Source organism: Urocampus carinirostris, chromosome 15, assembly GCF_059441175.1.
Source record: "Urocampus carinirostris isolate Australia breed hairy pipefish chromosome 15, RoL_Ucar_1.0, whole genome shotgun sequence".
Taxonomy (NCBI): domain Eukaryota; kingdom Metazoa; phylum Chordata; class Actinopteri; order Syngnathiformes; family Syngnathidae; genus Urocampus; species Urocampus carinirostris.
In genome coordinates, this window is record NC_142363.1 from 12,823,851 (window position 1) to 12,846,972 (window position 23,122).

At 39.9% G+C, this 23,122-nt stretch overlaps 1 protein-coding gene and 1 long non-coding RNA gene across 5 annotated transcripts in view; one reads left to right on the forward strand and one right to left on the reverse strand.

Annotated features, from left to right (window-relative positions):
• Positions 1 to 18,446, reverse strand: part of zdhhc14 (zDHHC palmitoyltransferase 14) — a 37,246-nt gene extending 18,800 nt beyond the window's left edge. For both annotated transcript variants that reach the window (XM_088353994.1, XM_088353993.1), the window contains exons 1-3: positions 18,003 to 18,446; positions 14,597 to 14,892; positions 5,196 to 5,356 (exon numbers count right to left, since the gene is read on the reverse strand). In XM_088353994.1, coding sequence (XP_088210120.1) covers positions 5,196 to 5,356; positions 14,597 to 14,838 — 403 coding nt within the window. In that variant the 5' untranslated portion in view covers positions 14,839 to 14,892; positions 18,003 to 18,446. The remainder of the gene's footprint in view (positions 1 to 5,195; positions 5,357 to 14,596; positions 14,893 to 18,002) is intronic.
• LOC148351594 (uncharacterized) lies at positions 17,353 to 22,555 on the forward strand. Of its 3 annotated transcripts, none has more exons than XR_015852828.1 (4): positions 17,353 to 17,616; positions 17,949 to 18,510; positions 20,600 to 20,700; positions 22,325 to 22,555. It is a non-coding gene; the product is annotated as an uncharacterized LOC148351594 (long non-coding RNA). The 3 variants fall into 3 exon arrangements; XR_015852830.1 differs by having other exon boundaries at positions 22,389 to 22,555; XR_015852831.1 differs by lacking the exon at positions 17,949 to 18,510.
• Positions 22,556 to 23,122: the final 567 nt, after the last annotated feature.

A 23,122-nucleotide genomic window follows, 5' to 3' on the forward strand; every position in this document is an offset into this window, starting at 1 on the left:
TAGCTATGCATATTACATACACTAGCTAAGCATGTGCTTTTGGAAGGTTTCTTCAAAACTTTTGGAACAATCCATTTATTCCACATGTTTCAATTACAATAAGGTTTTGCACAACCTGCAATAATTGTTTTCACAAAACTCATGTTAATTGAATGTGGGAAGGAATCCGATGTGAGTTTCATGTTGTAATTGATTAGTTATGTTAGAATCCCTTACAAATGCAGTGATGTACAAAAAATATTGGGAGTGAGAGGTTGATAAAATCGCTCGTGATGAAAAATAAACAAGGCATATTTACAAGATTTCCTCTGAGAAGTGATGTTACAAACAAAAGGTTTCAATGTCAGCCAAAGTGTTTCCTGCTGGCACACAACTAATTGCTATCCTGCTGTGCATGCAAAGGTGAGATGGGAGTATTTGCATCAATGCTGGAGAAGCCTCTTATTCAAAAATGATACAGAATTCATTAAGCCTATGCAGGTCATCATTATAAATTGTAAATATAAAACTATATATTTTTCATGCTCCAATCCATGGAAGCAGTTCTGTACTTTATGAAATATGTTTTTCTTCATTTCAAACAGCCTTGGCAATTGACACAACTGTCACACATTCTTTGAGTTAGGTTTGCTTCTTTTTTCTAGCCATCTGAGTCTTAAACTATGAAAAAGCCATTTGCTCTGCTGGCAATGTCACTGCCCTAACATTCTGCAGCGTGCTTGGCTCGTATTAGTGAGAGGAAAGGAGCTCTGGCCATCTCCCAGCCTGATTAATACTTCCGAGAGTCTTTTGGATTTGGCATGTTGTTGTAGCAGAGGATATGCCAGCCTACGCATTGATATTGGATTGGACAAAATGGAGAAGAAATTATGGCATCAAATGTAAAGGCAGAGCGTTTTTGTTTTTTTATTAGTACAATTTATTCATGTAAAACGCAAAGCTTTTTATTTATTTATTTATTTATTTTTAACTAAAAAGTAACTCACACTTTGTGTGCGCATTATATATAGGGTTTTGCCGTCCGGTACAGAATTTGTGCAATTAGTCGAAAAATGGCGCTGACCACAATCACAAAACTGCATGCAACAAGAATCTAACACAGTTCCCAGCTCTGAGAGCACCAAATCCTAACCACTAAGACCATCAGTGATATGGATGACATACGAAAAGGCAGTGATTCTGTTTTATCTAATCATCACACTATTTTTAGTCATGGTACTAGAGCCAAATGTTCGAGAATGGCAAACACAGAAAAATTTTAAAAGATATAAATAGATGCAAAAAAGCATGACGAGGAAAACAACTCTTTGGTAAATCTAATGATGAAGAGTACTTCATAGGACATGAAATACATTGTAAATTTTATGTTGGAATAACAGAAAATACGTTGGATGAAATCGGAAATGCATGGTTACATAAATGATACTGCATTAGGATCCAGAATCTGGTTTCAGTATTGTCAAACGCCACTGCCTGTCAATGCCGATGTCCGGCTCATCTCTAGAGTGGGATGACATTTTACACCAAAAAACAACTGCAACTTGATAATGAAGGGTCTGTATCAGAGTCAGATCAGGGGGAATTCTCCCGCTACTGGGAACTAGAGAAACCAGTACTATCTGTGTCATGAGGGGGAGCCAACCCCTGCCCCAAACAACTACCTGGAGGTGGATGCGGGCCACCAGGCTGTACTTGCCCAAGACACACCAAGTGAAGCATTACTATGCTCTCCAGGCCGGAATACAAGCCTGAGAGCCCCGACTTGACGTCACAATACAGTATATGACCGTCTTTTTACAACCCAATACCAGAGAGATTGGCAGTCAAATATGTCACTTCTCACCCATCAACTCGTTGTTACACCCCTACTTTAAATGTCATATTTTTGGATGCATTTTTACAGCATTAGAAAACATTAAAAGTGTTGTAACTGTCCCCCTACAGAAACCAAAAGAAAAAATATATTTCCCTCCATCTTTTACAATTTTAAACATTTTTGGAAAAGCTCAAGGGAGCCACCAGCAGCACTTATTAGTCGCATGCAGCTCCTGAGCCGTGGGCAATGTTCCCCTTAATTTTTCACGGGTCTGAGCGTTTACACAAAGTCGGTGAGCAACGCTTGAAACAACAGTGAGCAACAGCAACCCCAAGTGTGGCAGCTAAATCATTATCAAACATGTCCAAAACTTGACATCACGTTACATTTTGCTGAGTTTCCGGCAATGCAAAATTATTTTACACTTTTGGAATGAATTGACTAATGTACGATTGCAAAGGTTGCAGGGCCTACAAACGTCATTTGTTTTTACAATTCTTTCACAAGATTTCCATTTCTTTTATTCCTAGTATCTTTTGTCGCATAATACTAACATTTTTGGGGGCTTATTTAGTCGGTTGCACGACACAGAACTGTAATTACATTTTTTAGTGGAAGTACAATGTTGGCCACAAGATTAACTTGATATAATTGGAAATATTTTGAATGCAACACAAACTTTTTCCACTTTTGCCCTGTTTTTTCTCCTTTTTTAAAAATTCCTTTTTTAAAAAAAATCTCATAGTGGTTTTTTTTCCTAGCTGTTACTTTTTCTCTTGCTTTTTTGATCTCTATTACCTTTTTCCCCTTTATTTGCTTCTTTTATTCTGGCTTTTTTTCTGAAATTTTCCTGCTCTTTTTTTCTCTTTTTCTCCCCTTTTGTTTTGTTTTTTTCTCAGCTTTTCACTACTTTTTCATTTTGGTATTTTTTTTATTTTTTGTTTTATTTCCCCCCTTCCTTTTATGTCATTTTGTGCAAAATTTTACACAATATTTGGTCATGTAGGGATTAAAGAAGCAAAAATAACCCGAAGAGTCATTTGGGACCCGAAAGAGCAGAGCCGAAGAAGCCGGTTCTCAAAAAACTATACTGACTGTACTCAACTTCGTTCTACTTCGACATTGACTTCAAAATACCGCATTTTGAACACAGTGTCAGGGGAACCCGTGTATTTTTACCTTTATGCACTGTAACTTTGATTTAATTCGCTTTTTAATTAGCACTTATGAGCCCTCATTTTTGTGAGCTGGCTAGATTTTCTTGTGCGCGGAAAAGCTCTGGGTAGTGCACAATTGCGCACACAGGCAGCTTAGAGGGAACATTGGCCGTGGGTTGCCGAGCCTAGTTTTAGAGTCAATGCTAGAAATATGTACAGTTGTCCCGGTTAGTCGAAAATTGTTTCGCCAATGAACATTTGATTTAGAACATCAATAAGTCCCATTTTACATGTTGAGAGAAAATGTCTCGATTCGAACAGATGAGAATACTGGAAACAGATTCTGACCAAGGAGCTAATCTAAAAGGGGAATCCAACTGGAATTTTAGCTGTGCGAGTGTGTTATTAATTACCTGTAAAACACAGTCAAATCACTCTTCACACAGATAAGCACATTTAAGTTCAATTTAAAAAAAAATAAAAATAAAACAGCAACATGAAGTCTTTTCCTTGAAAATTACAGCTCGGCTGATTGCTGTCGGGGTTTGGGATGAGGCTGGATGATCGGGATAAGAGCAAACAGATGTGCTAAGCAAGTCTTGCGTGTATATCTGCCATGACAACACTTGGGCCAGCTGCATCACACACTAGACAATAAAGCTGGAGAAAAGCGGATTGGAATTGTATTGGAAAGTTTCGGCTTGTCTGTATTGTCTGGCATGATGCAATCACTTAACACATGTATCCCAGCATTGTTGAGTTGAACCACAAACACTGCACATATTGAGGTTCAAGAAAATCCGAGTGTAGTTATTGAGTGAAGTCTTTGTAAGGGAAAACAAACGATCGCAAAAAGGTCTTCAAATAAGGGTGACTGGTTATGCAATTTCTGGTATACTCCATCTCAATGGTACCACTATCAACAGTTAAGCTGTTGTGACTATCATGAAAATACAACGAAAGACTCAGACAGAATGCGCTCATGAACACTGTGGATATAAACAAGCAGTTAAACCATTACAAGTTACATGACAATTGTGTGGTAGAGAAAACAATACAAATACTTGCTATTGGAAAAAAAGCCAGTGGAGGCTAAGAGAAATTTGGGTCAACAGGGTTCATTTTTCTTATTTGTTTACCCTCAGAAAAAACACAGTTGTTTTTTTTTTTCATTGCACTGTTGTGCACTTCTTTGAAGTCACCATCTTAGCAAGAGCTAATTAGGCTCTTGGTCTGCTAATGAGATTAATAGATAGATAGATAGATAGATAGATACTTTGTTCATCCCCGAAGGGAAATTCACATTTCCAGCAGCATCCCTGAGCTGAGAACAATCGAGAACAATCGAAAATAACACGGGAGCTGCTGGAGTGGCTGCCATTCGTGACGGCGCCGGAAGAAAAGATTCAATTTGAATCATGTACAAACAAACAAACAATTGAATCATGTACAAACAAACAAACAAAATATTCATGTTTCAATAAGTGGAGTGTTAATAAAAATTAAACCGTTCCCGAGTTTGCTTAATGATACGTCAGTGACCCGCAGGACTTGCAATTAGAAAGAGAAACTTCACACTCCGAATAGAGAAGATTATTCTATAAGTAACTCATACCTCATATGAATCATATTCCTGGATTAAATTAATGTACCCAATTTATCACTGAAGCAGAGCATGAAAAACTTAGAAGGAAAATCAGAATCTCAAAATCGGAGACCCTGGAGAACTTTAAGGTGCCCTCAATATATCTGGGTTGAGCTACCTGATAGATGGTTGGTGCAGGATCGGCTCTGCAGCATTTTGTGTCGATTTCTTGCGGTCAATTTAAAGCACGTGCTGTCTGGAAATTTGGGCCCTGACGACAATCCAGCAAAGACTGGCCAGGGAACGCCTTCTATCCACTGAACATGAACTGGATGAAGTGGCTGGGGCATTATTGCATTGTGAGTAAACCTGGACATCCAATTGTTTTGTTATTGTAATAGATCTTAATCAAATAAAAAAATCTCATACCTCCTGACTTATGAAATGTTTTTTGCTTTGGTTGCATTGAAGGTATTGTTCAATAAACAATTTTGGCTCAATAGGAAACAAAAAAGTTATTGTCACAGATATTTCTAAATGCACCAAGTTACCAACCTTGCTTGGGGAGTTCCCAATGTGTATCTCTTTTAATAGCAATATTCATATTGCCAAAAATATAATTGATGCTTTCTCTTACCTATTTGCCTCTCCAGGTCGGCTGCTTCGTCTGGAGTGGCTCTGGGCAGCACCCCTGGATCACTGAAGCTGGTTCTCAGCAATGTTCCCAGGACAAAGAGAAACAGAACTCCTCCAATTACTGGGATCACTGGTGTCAAATGCTCAGCTAAGAACGGGCAGCTGAAATACAGCAAAAATGTTGAGGTAAGGACAAATAAATATAAACTTCAGGAACATTTATCTACATTCAAACATAATCGGGAATATGTAGGCATCAGTAAAAAAAAACAACAAAAAAACAATAAGCATACTTTTATACATGCCAAGTGTAATGCAAACAGATTAAGCACTTTACTACTTAATGACCAATAAGTGGGTAGAATTCCCACACACACAGACACACGTCTCCCAAATTGTAATCCGCTTTAATAAAACAATTCCATGTAATCCCTTTCACCCTACAATGGTTTGTAATTATTCGACTGATCGCATTTAGTTGCACATGAATGAATTATTACCTCCTATCATATTTGAATGTGTTTTATAGAGATGGCTGTGGGAGTGCTTAATGTGTTGTTTGAGATAGTTGCAAAAAGAGATTATTATGTTGTCCCATAATTCTAAATTAGCCACAACTGCACACTGTGCTCTTCTTGCAAATGCCACATTCATTTTTACCCTTCATTTTCAGTCAAGAGCAAAATTGTCACTACCTGAGATGGATAAAATATGATGGATTTTGCTGTGCACTTTTAAGTCCAAAAATGCAACGTTATCACAATATCAGTTTTATAATAGTTAGGTGCATAAAACATGTTTGAAAGATAGATTTGGGGGTGGTTTGATCGATGTGTTCAGTACAACTATTTTGAAAGGAAAAGTACAGTTATCAGTAAGCAAAATCCAACCAGGAGCAAACAAAAGCTTTACATACATGTTTGTTTTTTTTCAACCCAAAGAGAAAATGTACAGTTGTAATCTCTCAATTTGAATAGACAAGATCCCAATGTAACACTAAATAAAATCATATGTCCCCCTCATATGGCAACACCTCAGGTGGGATGAAGGTGGGTGAGACAGTTACGTCCGCATATGTACAGTATGCCAACCTCAGTAATACATCTATATTTAGCCTCGCCAGGTTGGTCCCCGCGACTGCAGATGCAGGTGATAGAAACATTAGATTGTGTGGGTCCATCATGTTAATTATGGTCAAGTATCATTAGCAGTCTTCTTATTGATTGCAACAGCAGGGAAAATGCAAGCATGCTCCTGAGAGACTGGTTGGTTGACCTGACAGAGAGCATCCAAATCATTTATCAGTAAACTTTGTAAACCAAGATTTTGGTTCTTGAAAAAATGTATTTGAATGTATATGAACCTTGGACATTTACAACTGGGATGCAAAAAAGGAAAAGAAAAATGAAATCAGGTAATGTACAATGGACATAATGTAATCAATAGGCACAATGCTGAACAGGCTACCGAAAAATCCAGACTATAGAGCGCACCTGATTATAAGCCGCACACACCACATTTTGTGGACATTATTGGTTATGTCCTTACACAAGCCGCACCTGTATATAAGCCGCATGCGTCAACATTTAAACATGTAACACAGTCACAAGTTTATCCCAAACCTGACCTTAGGTGCCGTGATTGTAACTGTAAATATAGTACACAATCCACCACAATCGGCAACATGAACGGAAAATGATACCGGTAGTTAGAATTTAATGCAAACCTTTAAAGTCCAGGTCCCGTTGAAAGTAATCCAACGAAAAAAATGTATATTTCCCAAGGGTGGGAAAAATATATATCCACTATTGTCCGCTGCAACAACAAAGAGATTTAACTCAGCTTTACCCCACTTCCCGTCAGCCCGCGTTTGCTCAGCTCCTTCTTTCTGATCCGCTCGTAGAAAACATATCACAATAAGTCTCTATAATAAATACATTACAAAAATATACAGTTGCAAGTACATATTATACATGGTTACACATATTTACAAAGAAAGACGGTACACCGAGTGAGTTTTCAAAGCTTTAATAATAATAATATAACTTTCATCCCAAACCGTGCCTGTGAAAGGTACCACCACGCTACTCCTAACACGCTCGCAACGCACAAAGCGTAGCTGTTGAAAAAAGCCGTATCGCAATTGCGAAATTCACGGTAAACAGTCTTTGTCTTTCTCCTCATATCTGTCGCCATCAAGGGCGTCTTCCTCATAATCCGAACGAACCTCTGTCCTCTGTCATACGGAAAATTCGAACATAAACTAAGAGGATGCAGTCTACCTCGGCGCAGAATTCCACCGATCTAAATTTTACCTTTTGTACTCGAGTGCCGCTGGTGGCCGTTAAAAAAATTACATAAATTGGCCGCTACACTGAATAAGCCGCAGGGCTGAACATTTGGGAAAAAAGTAGCGGCTTATAGTCCGGAATTTATAGTATTATATGGACTGGATTAGTAAACAAAACAAAATGGAATCTCATAATTATAAGTTGCATTCCAGACAAGGACAACGGCTGTCCTGAGACAAACTTAGTCAGACGTCAACAAATTATTGAACCGGCTGCCATGACACGCAAAGTTAAGAGGTCAAAATCCAATGCGGGCCATTGTAGCAGGATGGATGCAATTGTGAGCGCAATATCTCCCCAATGGAAACAAATCAATAGGATATGTGGCAGAGTTATTCCCATTGAGGATTATCTGAGAAGAAAACGTTCTCAATCTTCAATAAAACTGAAAGAAAGATTGTAGGGGAAGTAACACTCTTACAACTAATTTCAGTTTTGTTGCTCCCCAAAACAAACAAGCCCAAGGTTTAAAATTGAACATTGATACCCTGGGAAAAAGGAATGAACAACAAAACTCCGCTAAAAATTTAGATAATTACAAATTTGCTTAATTGTTTATTGGAGATACATGTGGCAAAACATAATGTTTGCCCATTATCTGAATTTTTTAAAGCTGTGGTTAAATGTTCCTATATCCAAGTGTATTGTAATTTTGCACAGGTGGAAAGATGTGTTAACAATAGTTACAACATACATTACTGTTGTATCCAATGTAATGCAAAAGTATGAATAGGATTCAATATTTTCTACTATGCTGGTCATACAAAAAGTGATTGATAAACAGTTTACCAAAAGACATAAAAACAAGGACTGATGTTTCTTTTTGGCGGTGATGCCTTAGCTGCTAAGGCATCATCCCTGATAGGGCTTACCTAACACTATCCATCCCGTGCGCTCTCACGTTCTTTAAACAATCTACATGCTGGTCTGCTAAGGTGACAACATATTCAAAGATTAAACGGTCCAGAGGTCAATAATGATAGATATGTTAAAGTGCAATGTTATACTTAAAGCACACCATTTTACACCTCAATCATTGCAAAGCACAACAGTGAAGCTGTCATTATTGAAGCTTGATTGCATTGGAGCTTGCTCAGAGGTCTTTCTTTTGTAGGGACTGCTTCAGTCAAAACCAACACAAATTTAACCATAACGAGTATCAAAAATGGAACTCAGTATCACACTCAGGCCTATTTGGTAGCTCGTGATGGCATTAGTGATACACATTTGACACCACCACCCACCTCTCAATTAGTTGCATCATGAATATTAATAACGTATGGTGGTGTATATCATGCAGTATGCTATTGGTAGCTTGCCCTTCTAAACTACAGTATTTGTCTGACGGAAACAACAAGAGGAACTGAGTTAACGAAGTTAGGTATGGTATTTATTCCCTTCCGCTATCCACACTTTACCATCAATTTTTTTGGGCTCATTTCTTTGTTATAGATAAGTGTCTCAAACTTAAGCTATTCGCAGCCCTGAGAATGATAATTGATGCCCCCACCGTAGTAAAAAAAGTTAGAGACAGTGTGTATTATTTGACCACTATATGTTGTAGAATTCTGTCATGCAACCGAAAATAAAAATTACAAAAAACAATTAAAATATAGAGACTCAAAGTGACCATAAAGCTCCATATTATCCTATATTATCAGATAGTAATGCTAATAGATGCATACCACCTAATCATGCAATGTCCTAAAAATGATTAATTCACACTACATTGATATGCACTTAAAAACAAAAACAAAACATATTCCTTGAAATGAACATTGTGTCTTTAAAATCATAGTTTGGTTTGCCCGGGTAAAAAATACATAGTCCAGTAGTAACATTAATGTTAGGTAACTTGATGTGTAAACCACAGAATGCGAAAGAAAGCTATCTCAGAAGATTGAAAAAGGAGATCATACACAGATGTCTAAAAGAGTAAAGACAAAAAAAAGTTAATTGTCCAGAAAGCTTCCTGGGACGACAGCTGCAGACATCAATTACTCTGACGTTCTGAGAGACTGTAGTCGCCCTTCCTGAACAAGGCCTTTAGATGAAAACGGACGACAAATTGAAGAGCTGGCTGTCATGAAAGGTAACCGAAAAACAACCTTCAGGGAAATAAGGGGGAAACTCTAAGGTCAATACATTAGGGATGTGAAGATGGCACAAAATGAATGGATTCATCTTCCAAGTGTGGCTAAAATGAGGAAACAATAGATAAAGGTCAACCATTAACAAAAAACAGACTGGATTTTATCACAATGAATGTTGACAAGCAACAGAGAAAAAAACAATTGGAAACCATTAACTACATTGGAGCATTTTGGCATGATCCTTCAACAAGATGGGGGGACAAAAACATAATAACACACTGTTCCTACTCCCTATCAAGAAATATACATTAAGCTGTTGTATTTGCTCAATCTGGACAATGATGTTTTGAATATGTTCAGGGTATGTTTACCTGTATACTACCATTATTATGAAAGCATTCTGGAATGAAATGTGCTATCCAATGTCAAGACTTTTAAGAGTTGCTTAGCTTCTAAAAGGATTAAACCCTAAAACACACAGCTAGATTAATAAATAATGACGAGCAGTGGGTGGAACGATGGAGGACTGGTTCGCATGTCTGCCTCACTGCTCTGTGGTTATGGGTTATAGTCCAGCTACCAGCCTCCCGATGAAGGCTCTGTATGTTCTCCCCATACCCGAGTGGGGGTTTTCCAGGCACTGCGGTATCCTACCACAGGTCGATTGGAGGGTCAAAATTCTCCCTAGAAAGGGGGAGAGTTTGTCTGTCTCTGTGTGCCCCGCGATTGGCTGGTAACCAGTGCAAGGTGTGCCAATTCTCAAATACTACCTGGGTTGCGACATCCCGGCAACACTAGTGAGAATAAGCGATTGAAAAATGAATGGAGTAAATGAGTGAGGTATTTTGAAGTGACTTTCCATGAACCTTGATCTTATGATTGGAACAAGACATTTGGCAGGGGCACCATTAAAAAGAGAAGTGGAGAAGTTTGCTTATAGGGGCGGGGCAAATATACATGTTGACAGGCATGGAGGTCTTATTTACAGTTACAGAATATTTTTGACAGCGGTAATTTATAAAATATGAAGGTCACATGTAATAGTCAAAGTCTAAGGCATACACATCAGTTTGCCTATTTGACTGAGTGTGGTTTAAAAGCAATTTACGCTGACAGAAGGCTGGATTGAGCCAAGAGCCTCATGTCGCGGGATGGTTATCTAGTGCTGATTGTGTTTCTTTGATGATAGTGATTTGTCAGAAGGTGAGAGAAACAATACACTAAGGTAAACCCATGTGTTGTCTGTACTCAGGTCAGTGTCTAATGACAGGATTTTTCAAGTGTAACAACACTGCTGAACTCATATTTCTGGTATTTCCACAAATGTACAGCTAGATATAACAATTACCACTGTATTTAATCGCTTACTCCATCAGTTAATATTTAGAGACTCTGTGATAGAGCTGGAGAAAAAAACAAAAAACAAACTCTGTTTTAAAGACGCCCTAACTAGAAGAACATTCCCAAAACCCATTCCCAAAAGTGACCTGAAGCACAAAGGCTAAATTCATTTTATGGCACATTTAGCTAACGGTGGCTTGTTTTATCCAAATGTTTACTTTAGAAAATGCTTTAAAGGGAAATTTTGTAATATTTAGTGACTCCTAGTAGTCCGATAAAAAAATTAATTCAGTAAAAAACAAAACACGATTTGAATACTAAGCAAAATTACATAAAATATAATACCAATGTGGGCAGCACGGCGGCGCAGTGGTTAGCGCTTGTGCGGCACAGTTCATGTCATGGGAACCTGTCGTGGGTTCAAATCCACCTCCAGACTTTCTGTGCGGAGTTTGTATGTTCTCCCCGTGCTTGCGTGGGTTTCCTCCGGGCACTCCGGTTTCCTCCCACATTCCAAAGACATGCATTTCAGGTGAATTGGCCGGTCCAAATTGTCCCTAGGTGTGAATGCGCGAATGAGTTGTCTGTCCCCGTGTGCCCTGCAATTGGCTGGCAACCAGTTCAGGGTGTCCCCTGCCCACTGCCCGAAGATGGCTGGGATGGGCTCCAGCCCCCCCGCGACCCTACTGAGGATAAGCGGTACGGCTAATGAGATGAGATGAGATAATACCAATGTTAATTATATATATATATATATATCTCATCTCATTAGCCATACCGCTTATCCTCAGTAGGGTCGCGGGGGGCTGGAGCCCATCCCAGCAATCATCGGGCAGTGGGCAGGGGACACCCTGAACTGGTTGCCAGCCAATCGCAGGGCACACAGGGACAGACAACTCATTCGCTCATTCACACCTAGGGACAATTTGGACCGGCCAATTCACCTGACATGCATGTCTTTGGAATGTGGGAGGAAACCGGAGTGCCCGGAGGAAACCCACGCAAGCACGGGGAGAACATACAAACTCCGCACAGTAAGTCTGGAGCTGGATTCGAACCCACGACAGGTTCCCATGACATGAACTGTGCCGCACAAGTGCTAACCACTGCGCCGCCGTGCTGCCCATATATATATATATATATATATATATATATATATAAAAATTTATTTTACACGAGTGGAACCCATACCTAAACTGGAGATCAAAATTATAGAACAATTTACGAATAGAAAAATCTGGGAAAAATGCCATCTTCACTGCACAACAGTTTAAAGACAATTTGCTGCATCTATGCCATGCTATTACAACACTATTTCACAAAATGGATAAGGCATTGCAACCCAAAAAAATGTATATTGCGAAAAATGCACTGATCAAAATTGGAGAATACTTTCAGGTGCCTCCCACCTAATGGTATTAATGTAGTACATAGTGATAATTTACTTGATTATTTGTCAACCCATATTTAACTGGCATTCTAACTGCCAGTTTTACTCATTTAGCAAGATGGTGGGCCTTCAGCAGCAGGGTGTCGAGATGAGAACTAAAGTGATGGACCCTTCAGCCATAGCAAGACAAGGTGATTATTCCAAATTTGTGATTTCAAGAACATTAAATCTATAAAAAACTACAAACTCATTCAAGTCGCCTAGGAATGATGGTTGTCCACTGAAGATAAATGCAAGAGAGGATAGGTCACTAGCGAAGGATGTCAATGGGTAATCGTTTCCACACTGCAGCTGAAATTGCTCTCCAATTCAGTGTTGAACATGGTAAGGATCTGTCTGGCCATTTAAGAGCATTTGGACTTAAGGCCCACACTGCAGTGACCAAACGTCTCGTTAGCAAAAAAATAATCAAAAATCTAGACTAAGCTTTGCATGTATCGTGGACAAAGAAGAACTGGTTCACTTCAGTGATCAAAGCAAATGTAATTTAATTGTGTCTGACGGGAAGCATTATGTTCGGTAATACATTGGAGACTAAACTCTATGTGTGTAAAACCAAAAAGGCAGTGAAGGGCGGAGGGGGAAGTGGCATGGTTTGGGGCATGTTTTCTACAGCAGAAGTTTGGCCTATTGTACAGCTACATGGCCGAGTAAATGCAATTGTGAATAAGAACCTTCTTCAACAGCACATGGTTCATACTTGCGTTCAGTGCCCAATCAGCCTGAAGTCTTCATGCAGGACAATGTTCATCATCACACAGCAAAACAAGTAAAGAATTTCCTTGAAGGTGAAAATATTGAATTAATGGCAGGGCCCTCCCAGAGTCCTGATCTCAACCCAATAGCCTCCCTGGAAACTTGCTGTTGACAAAGGTATGGTCAAGAAACCCAATAAAATCACCAAACTGTTGAGGAGAATGGACCAAAATCACACCAGAGCAGTGTGAGAGACTATTGCCGCAAATGTGCTGAAGTAATTGACAGCAGATGCTTGTACACTTCTTACTAAATGCTGACTGTTGTATCCTTTAGATTTTTTTCCCCATGCCATAGTGATTATTGTTCTCTAATTGTGATCGGTGCGTTCACTAATTTTGATCAGGTTGTTTTCTGATTTTTATTTTTTGTGAAATGCCTTTAGTCCTTTTGTGAAAAAATGTAACGTACCATGATATATACGCACAATAAAATGTAATTTACTACTGGAAGAGTAAAGATGGTATTATTCAAAAATTATTCAATTTTTTGCTAAATGTTCTCCAATTGTGATCTCCAGTGTAATAATCCGCCATGTTTGTCTGGCATCTTTCTGCTCACTGTTGAACTGGTTTTTGTTCGCATGGGACTACAGTTCCATCTCGAGGTCAAATATTACACACTAGGGCCTAAAGTGCTGCCGCCCATAAAAATCACTGGATGGTGTAAGTTGTGAATATATTAAAGAAACGGCAGGGCAAAATAAACCAAGTATAGCTCTGAGATCTGTAGACGCTGACCAATTAGTGGAGTGCAAGGGTTCTAGGCAATCGTTAAGAAGTAACATTTGGTTGAGATGTTGCATATAAATTAAATAACTGTTAACACATCTACACGGCACAGCATCATCAATGTGGGTTCCTTTGATCAGAAACACCCTAATCCTACCAAGGTAACCACATCTTTTACTGTGGCCTGTTACACAAAGCCACTTCACTCCCACTTTCCGGATATTTTTCAACATCCCGAAAGAAGTGTTCGTATCTACCGTTGTTCGTAACTCAAATTTTCGGAAGTAGGGGAGCGTCTGTAATGTCAAACTCTGGACCTTAATTATAGATGAGATTAAAATTGTACTTGTTACTATACGATCCATTACTAATCCTAGCAAAGTCGAACATTGAGAATGTACACTTTGTAGCAGTGTGAATCATTTAGAAAAAAAATAACAGAAAAAGCTCAAAAGAAACACTGTTTACAAGGGGGAAAAAAGACAAGCTTAAGGTTAATACCCAGTTGGTTTATGCTCACATCCCACCAAGTTCAGAAAGATAATTGAAAACATACATAAATCATACAGCCTGCTTTGATTATAAACTTCGATGAGCCAATGAAATGGCTAATCCTCCAGGCCGAATGACACAGAATAAAAATCCTATTGAATCACAAAGTTTCTCAAAACAATACTTACTCAAACGTGAAGAAAAGTCCACAGGTGACAAGAATAAGTACAAGGGTGAGGTAGAAAACCCCTGTTTGCTTGGCCATCATTATCCTCCCATTGCAGTAAAATTTATTCCGACCAGGGAAGGATTCCCATTTCCTCTTTTTGGGGGTCTTCTTCTTAAAAGGGGTCTCCATTGGAGTAGAGCTGCGAGTGCTTATTTGGCTGTACTCGCACTCTCTCATTGACTCGGACACTCCAAGATGCATCAATCGATCTTTTAAATGCCCTCACAGAGTGAATCCCGGGGCTAAATGTGCCAGCTGAGAAGACAAAAACGCAAGTGGATGTTAGTTCAGCTAAGACAAACATCTTGGATTTGTAATTATACAAAATATGTATGCAAGCCCTGCTGAAAAGCGAGTTGGAATAAATAAATAAAAATAAGGACGATTAGACATTTAAATACAATGTTGAAATTTGATAATCAACACATAGTAGCATATCTTTGATCATTTAATGAAGTTATTGATTAAACTATTTATAATAAATAAAAAAATTGTTGTTCACCGTTTTAATAAAGTTTTGTAAAAAAATAATAATAATCACATATAGACCTTATGAATACAGCGTGTACTGTTAGCACGTCTTTCATCATTGCTCACTATGGGCAGAACACGCCCGCCAGCATAGATGATAGGCAGGGCCCGCGATTAGCAATAGCAATTGCTAGCAAGTCATTGATTGGAAAACCAAATCTCTCCTTTTCTTCATTTTGACTCCACCCGGTGACCGTGTGATTCACAAAGGACAAAAAAACCAATCTATATAAGTTTTGGAAATTCATCGATTGCTTTGACGTATGGAAATCTTGATGATCTGAGTGGCGAGCTACACAGACCAGAAATCTAACAAGGATCTGATTGATCATTGAGGCTCTAAGAGTTCCACATCAAAGTAATGGTAGGAATTAGATCATTCCTTCACTCTTGACTGTGGACTGCTGAAACTTTGAGAATCCCCATGTGCGTGTAGCACATACCCATGGGTTTGGGATCCCCTAATTTGGAAAACCCTTTGGGTTTTTTTGAGTATCTGGCGAACCTTCTCTTCATTCATTTGATTTTTTTATTGCAACTTGAAGTGTCTTATTTTGTTAGTTTAAATGTTGAAACAATTCTAAAATCTTATCGCTGTGCATAGAAAAATCCCATTATTAGTCGCAAAATGTTTATCAAACGAAATTAGAGTAGATGGCCGGTCATTAAACTGATATGGAAATAAAACAGAGTTAGTAACCAAATTAAGGATTTCTCATCCAACACTTTAAACCAAAAAAGAGCGCTTTTTTTTGGAATTACTAATTTAAAATCTGGTCTATTGTCTTGTTTATAGTGCATTTAATCGCTGGGTTTTATTCAAATTAATTTAGACTTTGGTGTTTACGTCGATTCATTTGACCACTTATCAAACATAAAACTACCGTATTTTCCGCACTATAAGGCGCACTGGGTTATAGGGCGCACCCCGGAAAAATAGTTTTTGGTCCTATATTTGACATACATAAGACGCACCGGATTATAAGGCGCTACAATGGGAACGTTGACAAAACAGTCAGATAGTTCAGTCAAACTTATTCCCCCTTAACATTCCCAAAGCTTGCAAAGACGCAAATACGTGTCGAGAACACGTGCGGATGCCGTGTCCGTACGATGTCACTCAAATGCATCTTTCCATCATTCGGAAGGTTAAAGTCTTGGGATTCAAGAAATGCCAACCATTCCATAGTTTCTATTTTCTTTTTCGCTCGCAACTTTTCTGTGCATATGACAATAAACACTTGGAATTGAGTTTAATTTAAAAATAGACACTCCATTCCATCCATTATCTGCACCGCTTATCACAGAAACATCGAGTTCAGTCTGAAACAAGATACAGGGAAAATATATAGCCAGAGTAGCTCACCGAAGTCGTTGTGTTCAATAATAATGTGCAGCCATGGTCCTCTTATATCCGTGAGTTTAGTAAATCCAGGAGAATAAATTATTTACAAATACAGAATAGTAAAAAAAATGCTTTCTGTATGCCGTCAACCACGTGCTATACGCATTCATCTTTTTCGGCCAATTGCAGGCTTTGTTTTGCCGCTTCAGCCTATGCCAGCCTGTAAATGATAAAAAGGATCTGCCCCTTGACCTCCGAATAACTTTAGCCAATAGTGATCGATTCAACTGATGATTGACACATCTTTTTCAGCCAATTGCAGGCTTTGTTTTACAGCTTAAGCCTATGCCAGCCTGTAAATGATAAAAAGGATCCGCCCCTTGACCTCCGAATAAATTTAGCCAATAGTGATCGATTCAAATGATGATTGACACATTGGTTAGCCGATGAAATGCCGGTAAATAAATCCCAGCATACACCGCATACTACTTGGCGTTCGGGAGAAAATCTAGTCGGCGGCTGCAAGTTAGTTGGAAGACTTTGCGATTTAATATCGGTCCATAAATAAGGCGCACTGTATTATAAGGCGCATGGTCAGCTTTTGAAAAAAATTAAGACTTTTAGGTGCGCCTCATAGTGCGGAAAATACGGTAGTCAAGTAGGTTTACTTCCTTCTGTCTAGCAGCTCAACTGAAATGACACATGGAAAATAATAAAAACGTGCAAAATATATGCAACAGGCAAGACAAATCTCCCTTTTGGTATCAGAGCAAGTAGATTTTGTAAGCAATCAACCCGGTTAGCCTCACGTATCATCTGAAGTGAGGCTAAAACTAACACTACCTGCAATTAGATACCTGAATTTTATGTTTTGATCCGAATAACAAGAGAAATTGACGGCTAGTTTAGTTTAAACAACACAATTGTGCATCTTGAGCTCCCAACTGTGGAGCTCTTTTTACGCAAATCCCAAACTGAAAACTTGTTTACACAAATAATTTACGTTTGTATTCTACATAGGCTCTCTTGATGTGAGTAAATAGGTGCCGCAGGTTTATTATCGTTTGAAAGGGGAGTTGCAATCGCTTGGCAGAGGTTGACAGGTATGTGGAATTACTTATGCAACACAATAAAACGTGGAAATATATGAAACGATGAATGAAAGTCTCTCTTTTGATACAAGAGCAAGCAAATATTTGTTAGCAAGCAACCTGGTTAGCTTCACGTAGCGCCCGAAGTGAAGCTAAAGCTAACACAACTAGCAATTCGATACATGAAATGTATTTGTTGTTTAGAATAACTAGTAAAAATCGACGGCTAGTTTACAGAAAAATCCACAATTGTGTGTCTTATTCCTTCCTTATTATAGAGTTCCTTTGAAACAAAGCCTTAATTAGAAAATGGTTCATGACTGTCAACAATGTGCTATCGGCAGCACCGGAGCGACCGAGCTCCGCCGAGCGAGGCTGCGCTGTTTCGGCTGCCTTACCCGGGGAAAGCAACGCTCGTGTCGGGGTCTTGTCACGTCGCCACCGCTCCTCCCTTCCTCATCCAGGTTTAAAACGAGCCGAGGACGGGGCGTAACACACCATTTTAGAAGTTGGATCGCTTGAATGTGGCGCTGGTTGTCGAAGACCCTCGAAGGCGAATTCGAAGAAAAAGATGACATGCACGGCCGGGGGAATCTCATGCGAGCTCCGGCATCCCGAGTAGCCGCCGCCGTCTACAGCGGGTCCACAAAGCGCCAGCGTTTCCTCACCAAAGAAAGCTTCGATGAGTCAACACAAAGGTTTAAAATTCCATCACAAAAAAGTTCCGCAAATGGGAGATCTGGCGATCCGGTTGAGCGACCGTTGCTTTGGCATTGTGTCCCGGTACGCGAGCACCATCACCGAGAGTGAAGCGCGGCGGAGCCTCCCAGCCTTGCGCTCCTCCCCCCAAGAAAGGGACAGCGACGCCGCCGAGGGGGCGCCCCGCGTCGACCCACTTCCCAAGTGGTACCCCTACGGCCTATATTTACACATTATTTGTATAACCCTTTACTCCTGACCTTTTCTATTTCTTTAAGTTCCCATGCCATTAAAAAGCAGGACCCCATTTCCCCCGTTGTGTTTGCTGTGTAAAAGGGCAACGTTAAACTTGGCACGGATGGTTTGAAGGCATAGAGCAACTTTGTTGTCACTAATTTGATTCAATTCCATGACGTTCTTGTTTCTGTCTGACATTCTGATAGATAGATAGATAGGTCTATCTATCTATCTATCTATCTATCTATCTATCTATCTATCTATCTATCTATCTATCTATCTATCTATCTATCTATCTATCTATCTATCTATCTATCTATCTATCTATCTATCTATCTATCTATCTATCTATCTATCTATCTATCTATCTATCTATCTATCTATCTATCTATCTATCTATCTATCTATCTGTCTTTCTTTTCCCTTTTTTTCTTTCTTTCTTTCTTTCTTTTCTTTTCTTTTCTTTTCTTTCTGGAGCCCATCCCGGCAATCGGGCAGTGGGCAAGGGACTTTTTCAAGTGGTTGCCAACCAGTTGCATGTTTGAAATATGTAAAAAACAGTTTTGTATGCATATCCTTCCGAGAAAAAGGGGAATAACAAATAATGCTTCGACAGATTCCAAAAAAAGATGGACGCAAAGGCAATATTTTTATTTTTTATTTTACCAAGCATACATGTTTTCCCCCAAAACAGAATTATTAGCTTAAAGAAGGGTGCACCGTTTACATTTGTTTCTATTTAATATTGTCCCTAGGTGTGAATGAGTGAATGAGTTGTCTGTCCCTGTGTGCCCTGCGATTGGCTGGCAACCAGTTCAGGGTGTCCCCTGCCCACTGCCCGGAGATGGCTGGGATGGGCTCCAGCCCCACCCGCGACCCTAATGAGGATAAGCGGTACGGCTGATGAGATGAGATGAGATGTGTTAACAATGTCCAGCAAAGTTTAAAGAGCCCTTATATTTTTCCCACTGTGCCTTACTGCTTTCATCTAATTTTTAGCAAAGCTTTTTGGGGCAGAACACATTAGGTAGGAGGAATGGTGGGTGGGTGGAGCATACTGGAGAGTGACTACATGCTTGTCCCAGAAAATGTACTTGTTTATCTTTCTGTCAGTTTAGTATGAAGAGTACAAGTACATTCCAATTGTATAGGGAACGCATGTACTTGCATGTAAATCATGAACAAGCTGCCTTAGGCTGCAATCATGACTTTAAGACAGGAGATGGCGGCTGAAAGTTACTAAGTTTTGAGTCCTGCACGCTGCCATGACTGGAACAAGCAGTGGACACAAATGCGTTACGTTTCACACAATGCTTTATTAAGGGATCGGGGAAATCAGGGCGAAAGGAAAAGACAGTGGTCTGGTGCTCACTGGACAGGTGTAACAGGGAGCCCCCACAACCGATGACAGATGGTGAGGCCAACAGGCAGGGCCGGACACCAGAGCGTGATCTTGGACCGGAAAAGTTGGGTAGCTTGGCCAGGAGAACGAAGCATGATCGTGGATCGGAACAAGTTGGGTAGCCAGGACAGGAGAAAGAACCGTGGTCGGGGATCGATACAGGAAACGGGACGGAATTAGGCAGGATACGGGTATCCGGAACAGGAGAATGGTGCGTGGATTGGGGATTGATACAGGAAACCGGGGACAGAATCAGGCAGGATACAGATAGCTGAGACAGGAGAACGGAGCGTGGATCAGGAATCGATACAGGAACAGGTCAGGATCAAAAACGGGAGCCAGAGTCAAAAAGTACTTGCCTTGCATGTGCTGACGTTCGCTGATGGAATGACCAGGAGTGAACGATAATAATGTGCTTAAATAGGGAGAGGGCTAATTAGGGAACGAGTGGCAGCTAGGGCTGAAAGAGCGAGCGCAGGTGAGGGCAACAGCGGGCAAGTGACCGAATCGTGACAATGTTGATGATATCTGTGTCTTGTTTATTAATGCTACATCCATTGCAGCCTGGTGATTCTGGACGGGAGATTACCTCATATGCCGTCCTTCCCAAGGTTTTTTTAATTTCCTCATACTGAGTTTTTCCTTGCCCACCTGTAGGTTTTAGATCAGGGGATGGTCTGTGAACCTCTTGAAGACTCCTTGTGATTAAGGGCTATTCAAATAAACACGACTCGACTTGAACACACTTGTCATTGAATGTAGGTATCATTTGGGGTTATCATGACATATCCTTTTCCCTTCCAGGGTTTTGTCTGATACCACTAATATCAGATTGGGTATCAGCAGGAACTATACATGCTGTTGTTTGGATTGTTTTTTCTTCTTCTTTAACTCTTAATTGGGTACAGTCCAATTTGATCTTAGACGATTTTGGATCTTTAAGTTGATTCAGGTTATCATTTGAGTTTTAGACTTGCTTCTCTAAAATGTTTTTCTTTTTGCTCATGTAGCTCTCCATGGTTTGAAATATGGAATGCTTATATATCAGTGTTAATGTTTGATATTTTGGATACATTCTGAAAAAAAACTTTTTTCTGTAATTTTGAATACTATTGGAATGTGGACCTCCCTAATCATTAGATTGGCAAAACATTAGTCTGGCAAATGACGAGATTTCCACGGATGGTACATTATAAGCAAACTTTGATCAAAATGAAGAAAAATGATTGAAAGGGTTTAAATGAAACCTCCCCCCCGCAAATGGAGGTTCAGAAGTGCACATAATGCTTAGAAATGATTCGGGTAGTTAGCACATAGTCCTGATGCCAACTGCTGCAGTGATGTTGTTGCAACTTCCTGTTCCGCCCCCTCCCGTGTAATTGATTGCATCACCGGCCTCTTCTGTCTTCCATTTCACACTCTGAAATTTGCTCTCAGTTACACAGACTAACGCACATTGCGTGACCAATTGTCAAGGTCATCAGACAGTTTTGGGTTTGTGCCTGTAAATGAGCCTTTTTTGGCTAGTTTGTGGTGTAGTTCATTTTTGGGCACAATAGAGCAGGGAGGTCAAACTCATTTTAGCCACATGGTAGAAAAAAAACATTCTCACAGAAGCCAGACTATAAGAGTTTGGAAAGATTAATAGAAATAGAAAAGATGGAGAGAAAAAAGAAAAAGATAGTTGAAAAGAAACGGAAAAAAGGTGACAAAGAAGCAAAAGTGAGCACAAGACACTGAGAGACAGAGGGAAAGAGAGAGAAAAGAGGAAAAAGAAAGAGAGGGAAAGAAAAACGAGAAAGTGAGAGAGCCGAAAAGATAGAAGAAGGATAAAAAGAAAGAGAGAGAAAAGGAGAAAAATATGCAAAAATATTTACAAGATGGCGCTAGAAAACTGGAAATTGTCAACGTCTGCATCGACCAGAGATGGGAAGCTGCGTCGCTGCTGTCATGGACTTGTAGAAAATCTTTACATGCTCGAGACAAATTTGTACGTCTCACTTTGTTTTTAATGGATATTCAATATGTTTTGTGTATCGTCACCCAATGCTAAATCTATTGCACCCTGGTCATTCTGGAAGGAGGATTACCACTTGTAAGGCCCCTTCTCAAGGTTTCTTAATTTCCTTGTGCTATGGTTTTGAGTTTTTCCTTGCCAGCATGTCGGTTTAATATCAGGGGAAGGCGTAATTGTAATCCTGTGCGGTCCTTTGTGATTAAGGGTGAAGGATTTTATACATTTGACGATAAAGGATTTTATACGATTGAATACAAGTTACATTTATTAAGTGCAATGAAGATTTTCACCGAGTAGGCTTAAGTTCAATAACAGGTCAGGCTGTTGCAAATGCAAAATATTTTGTCCATTTCTGTTGATAATAGGACTCTGACGGAGGACGTCAGGGATTGTTTTGAGAAACGCTCTCCATTGTTTTGGTTGATCCAGACATCGTGGCGCTCTTCTCCGAGATGGTGGAGCCCAGGGAGCTTCGTTGGCGCGCCCATGGGAGGAGCCGGGACACCATCTTGCGGAAAGACGTGGGCCGAGAGGAGAAGCGGGAGAACTTCAGAGAGGGCTCCCCAGAGGCTCCAGCGACGCTAATTCGGCCATATACGATGGAGTTCACTTCGTTTAATTGTTTATGAAATTAAATCTGCCCCCGTGTGAAAATGTCGGCTTTTCTTGTTCATCTTTTCCATCATGAAACGAGCACGCATTGTTGGGTGAATGTAGGTTGTGTTTGGTTAATGGAGTCAGAAAACTAATTCGAACAATTTGGTAAACGATACATTTTAATATTTAATTCCTAACAAGGGCTATACAAATAAATGTGACTTGACTTGACAAGCCCCGAACAGATTAGAATTCTCAGTGTTTGCAACCTGATTTGTGAATCTGCCCGACCCTCCTACCCTGCCCGACCACTTTGGTAAGAGAGAGTGTAAAACTTCCCTCCAGCATCCTCGTCTTCATGACTCAGTTTCTCATGGTGGGAGACGCGTAGGTGGCTGTCTCCTGCACGACCTGTGCCCACGTCAAACGCACCCAACTCCGCCAAATCAGGAAGTGCGATTACTTTGACCGGGAAACACTCTAATGCAGAGGCAGCAAACTCTATGACTGGATTTCATTAAGAAAAAGAAACATGTCTGTGTAATGAGTAAATAATAAGATTGGGG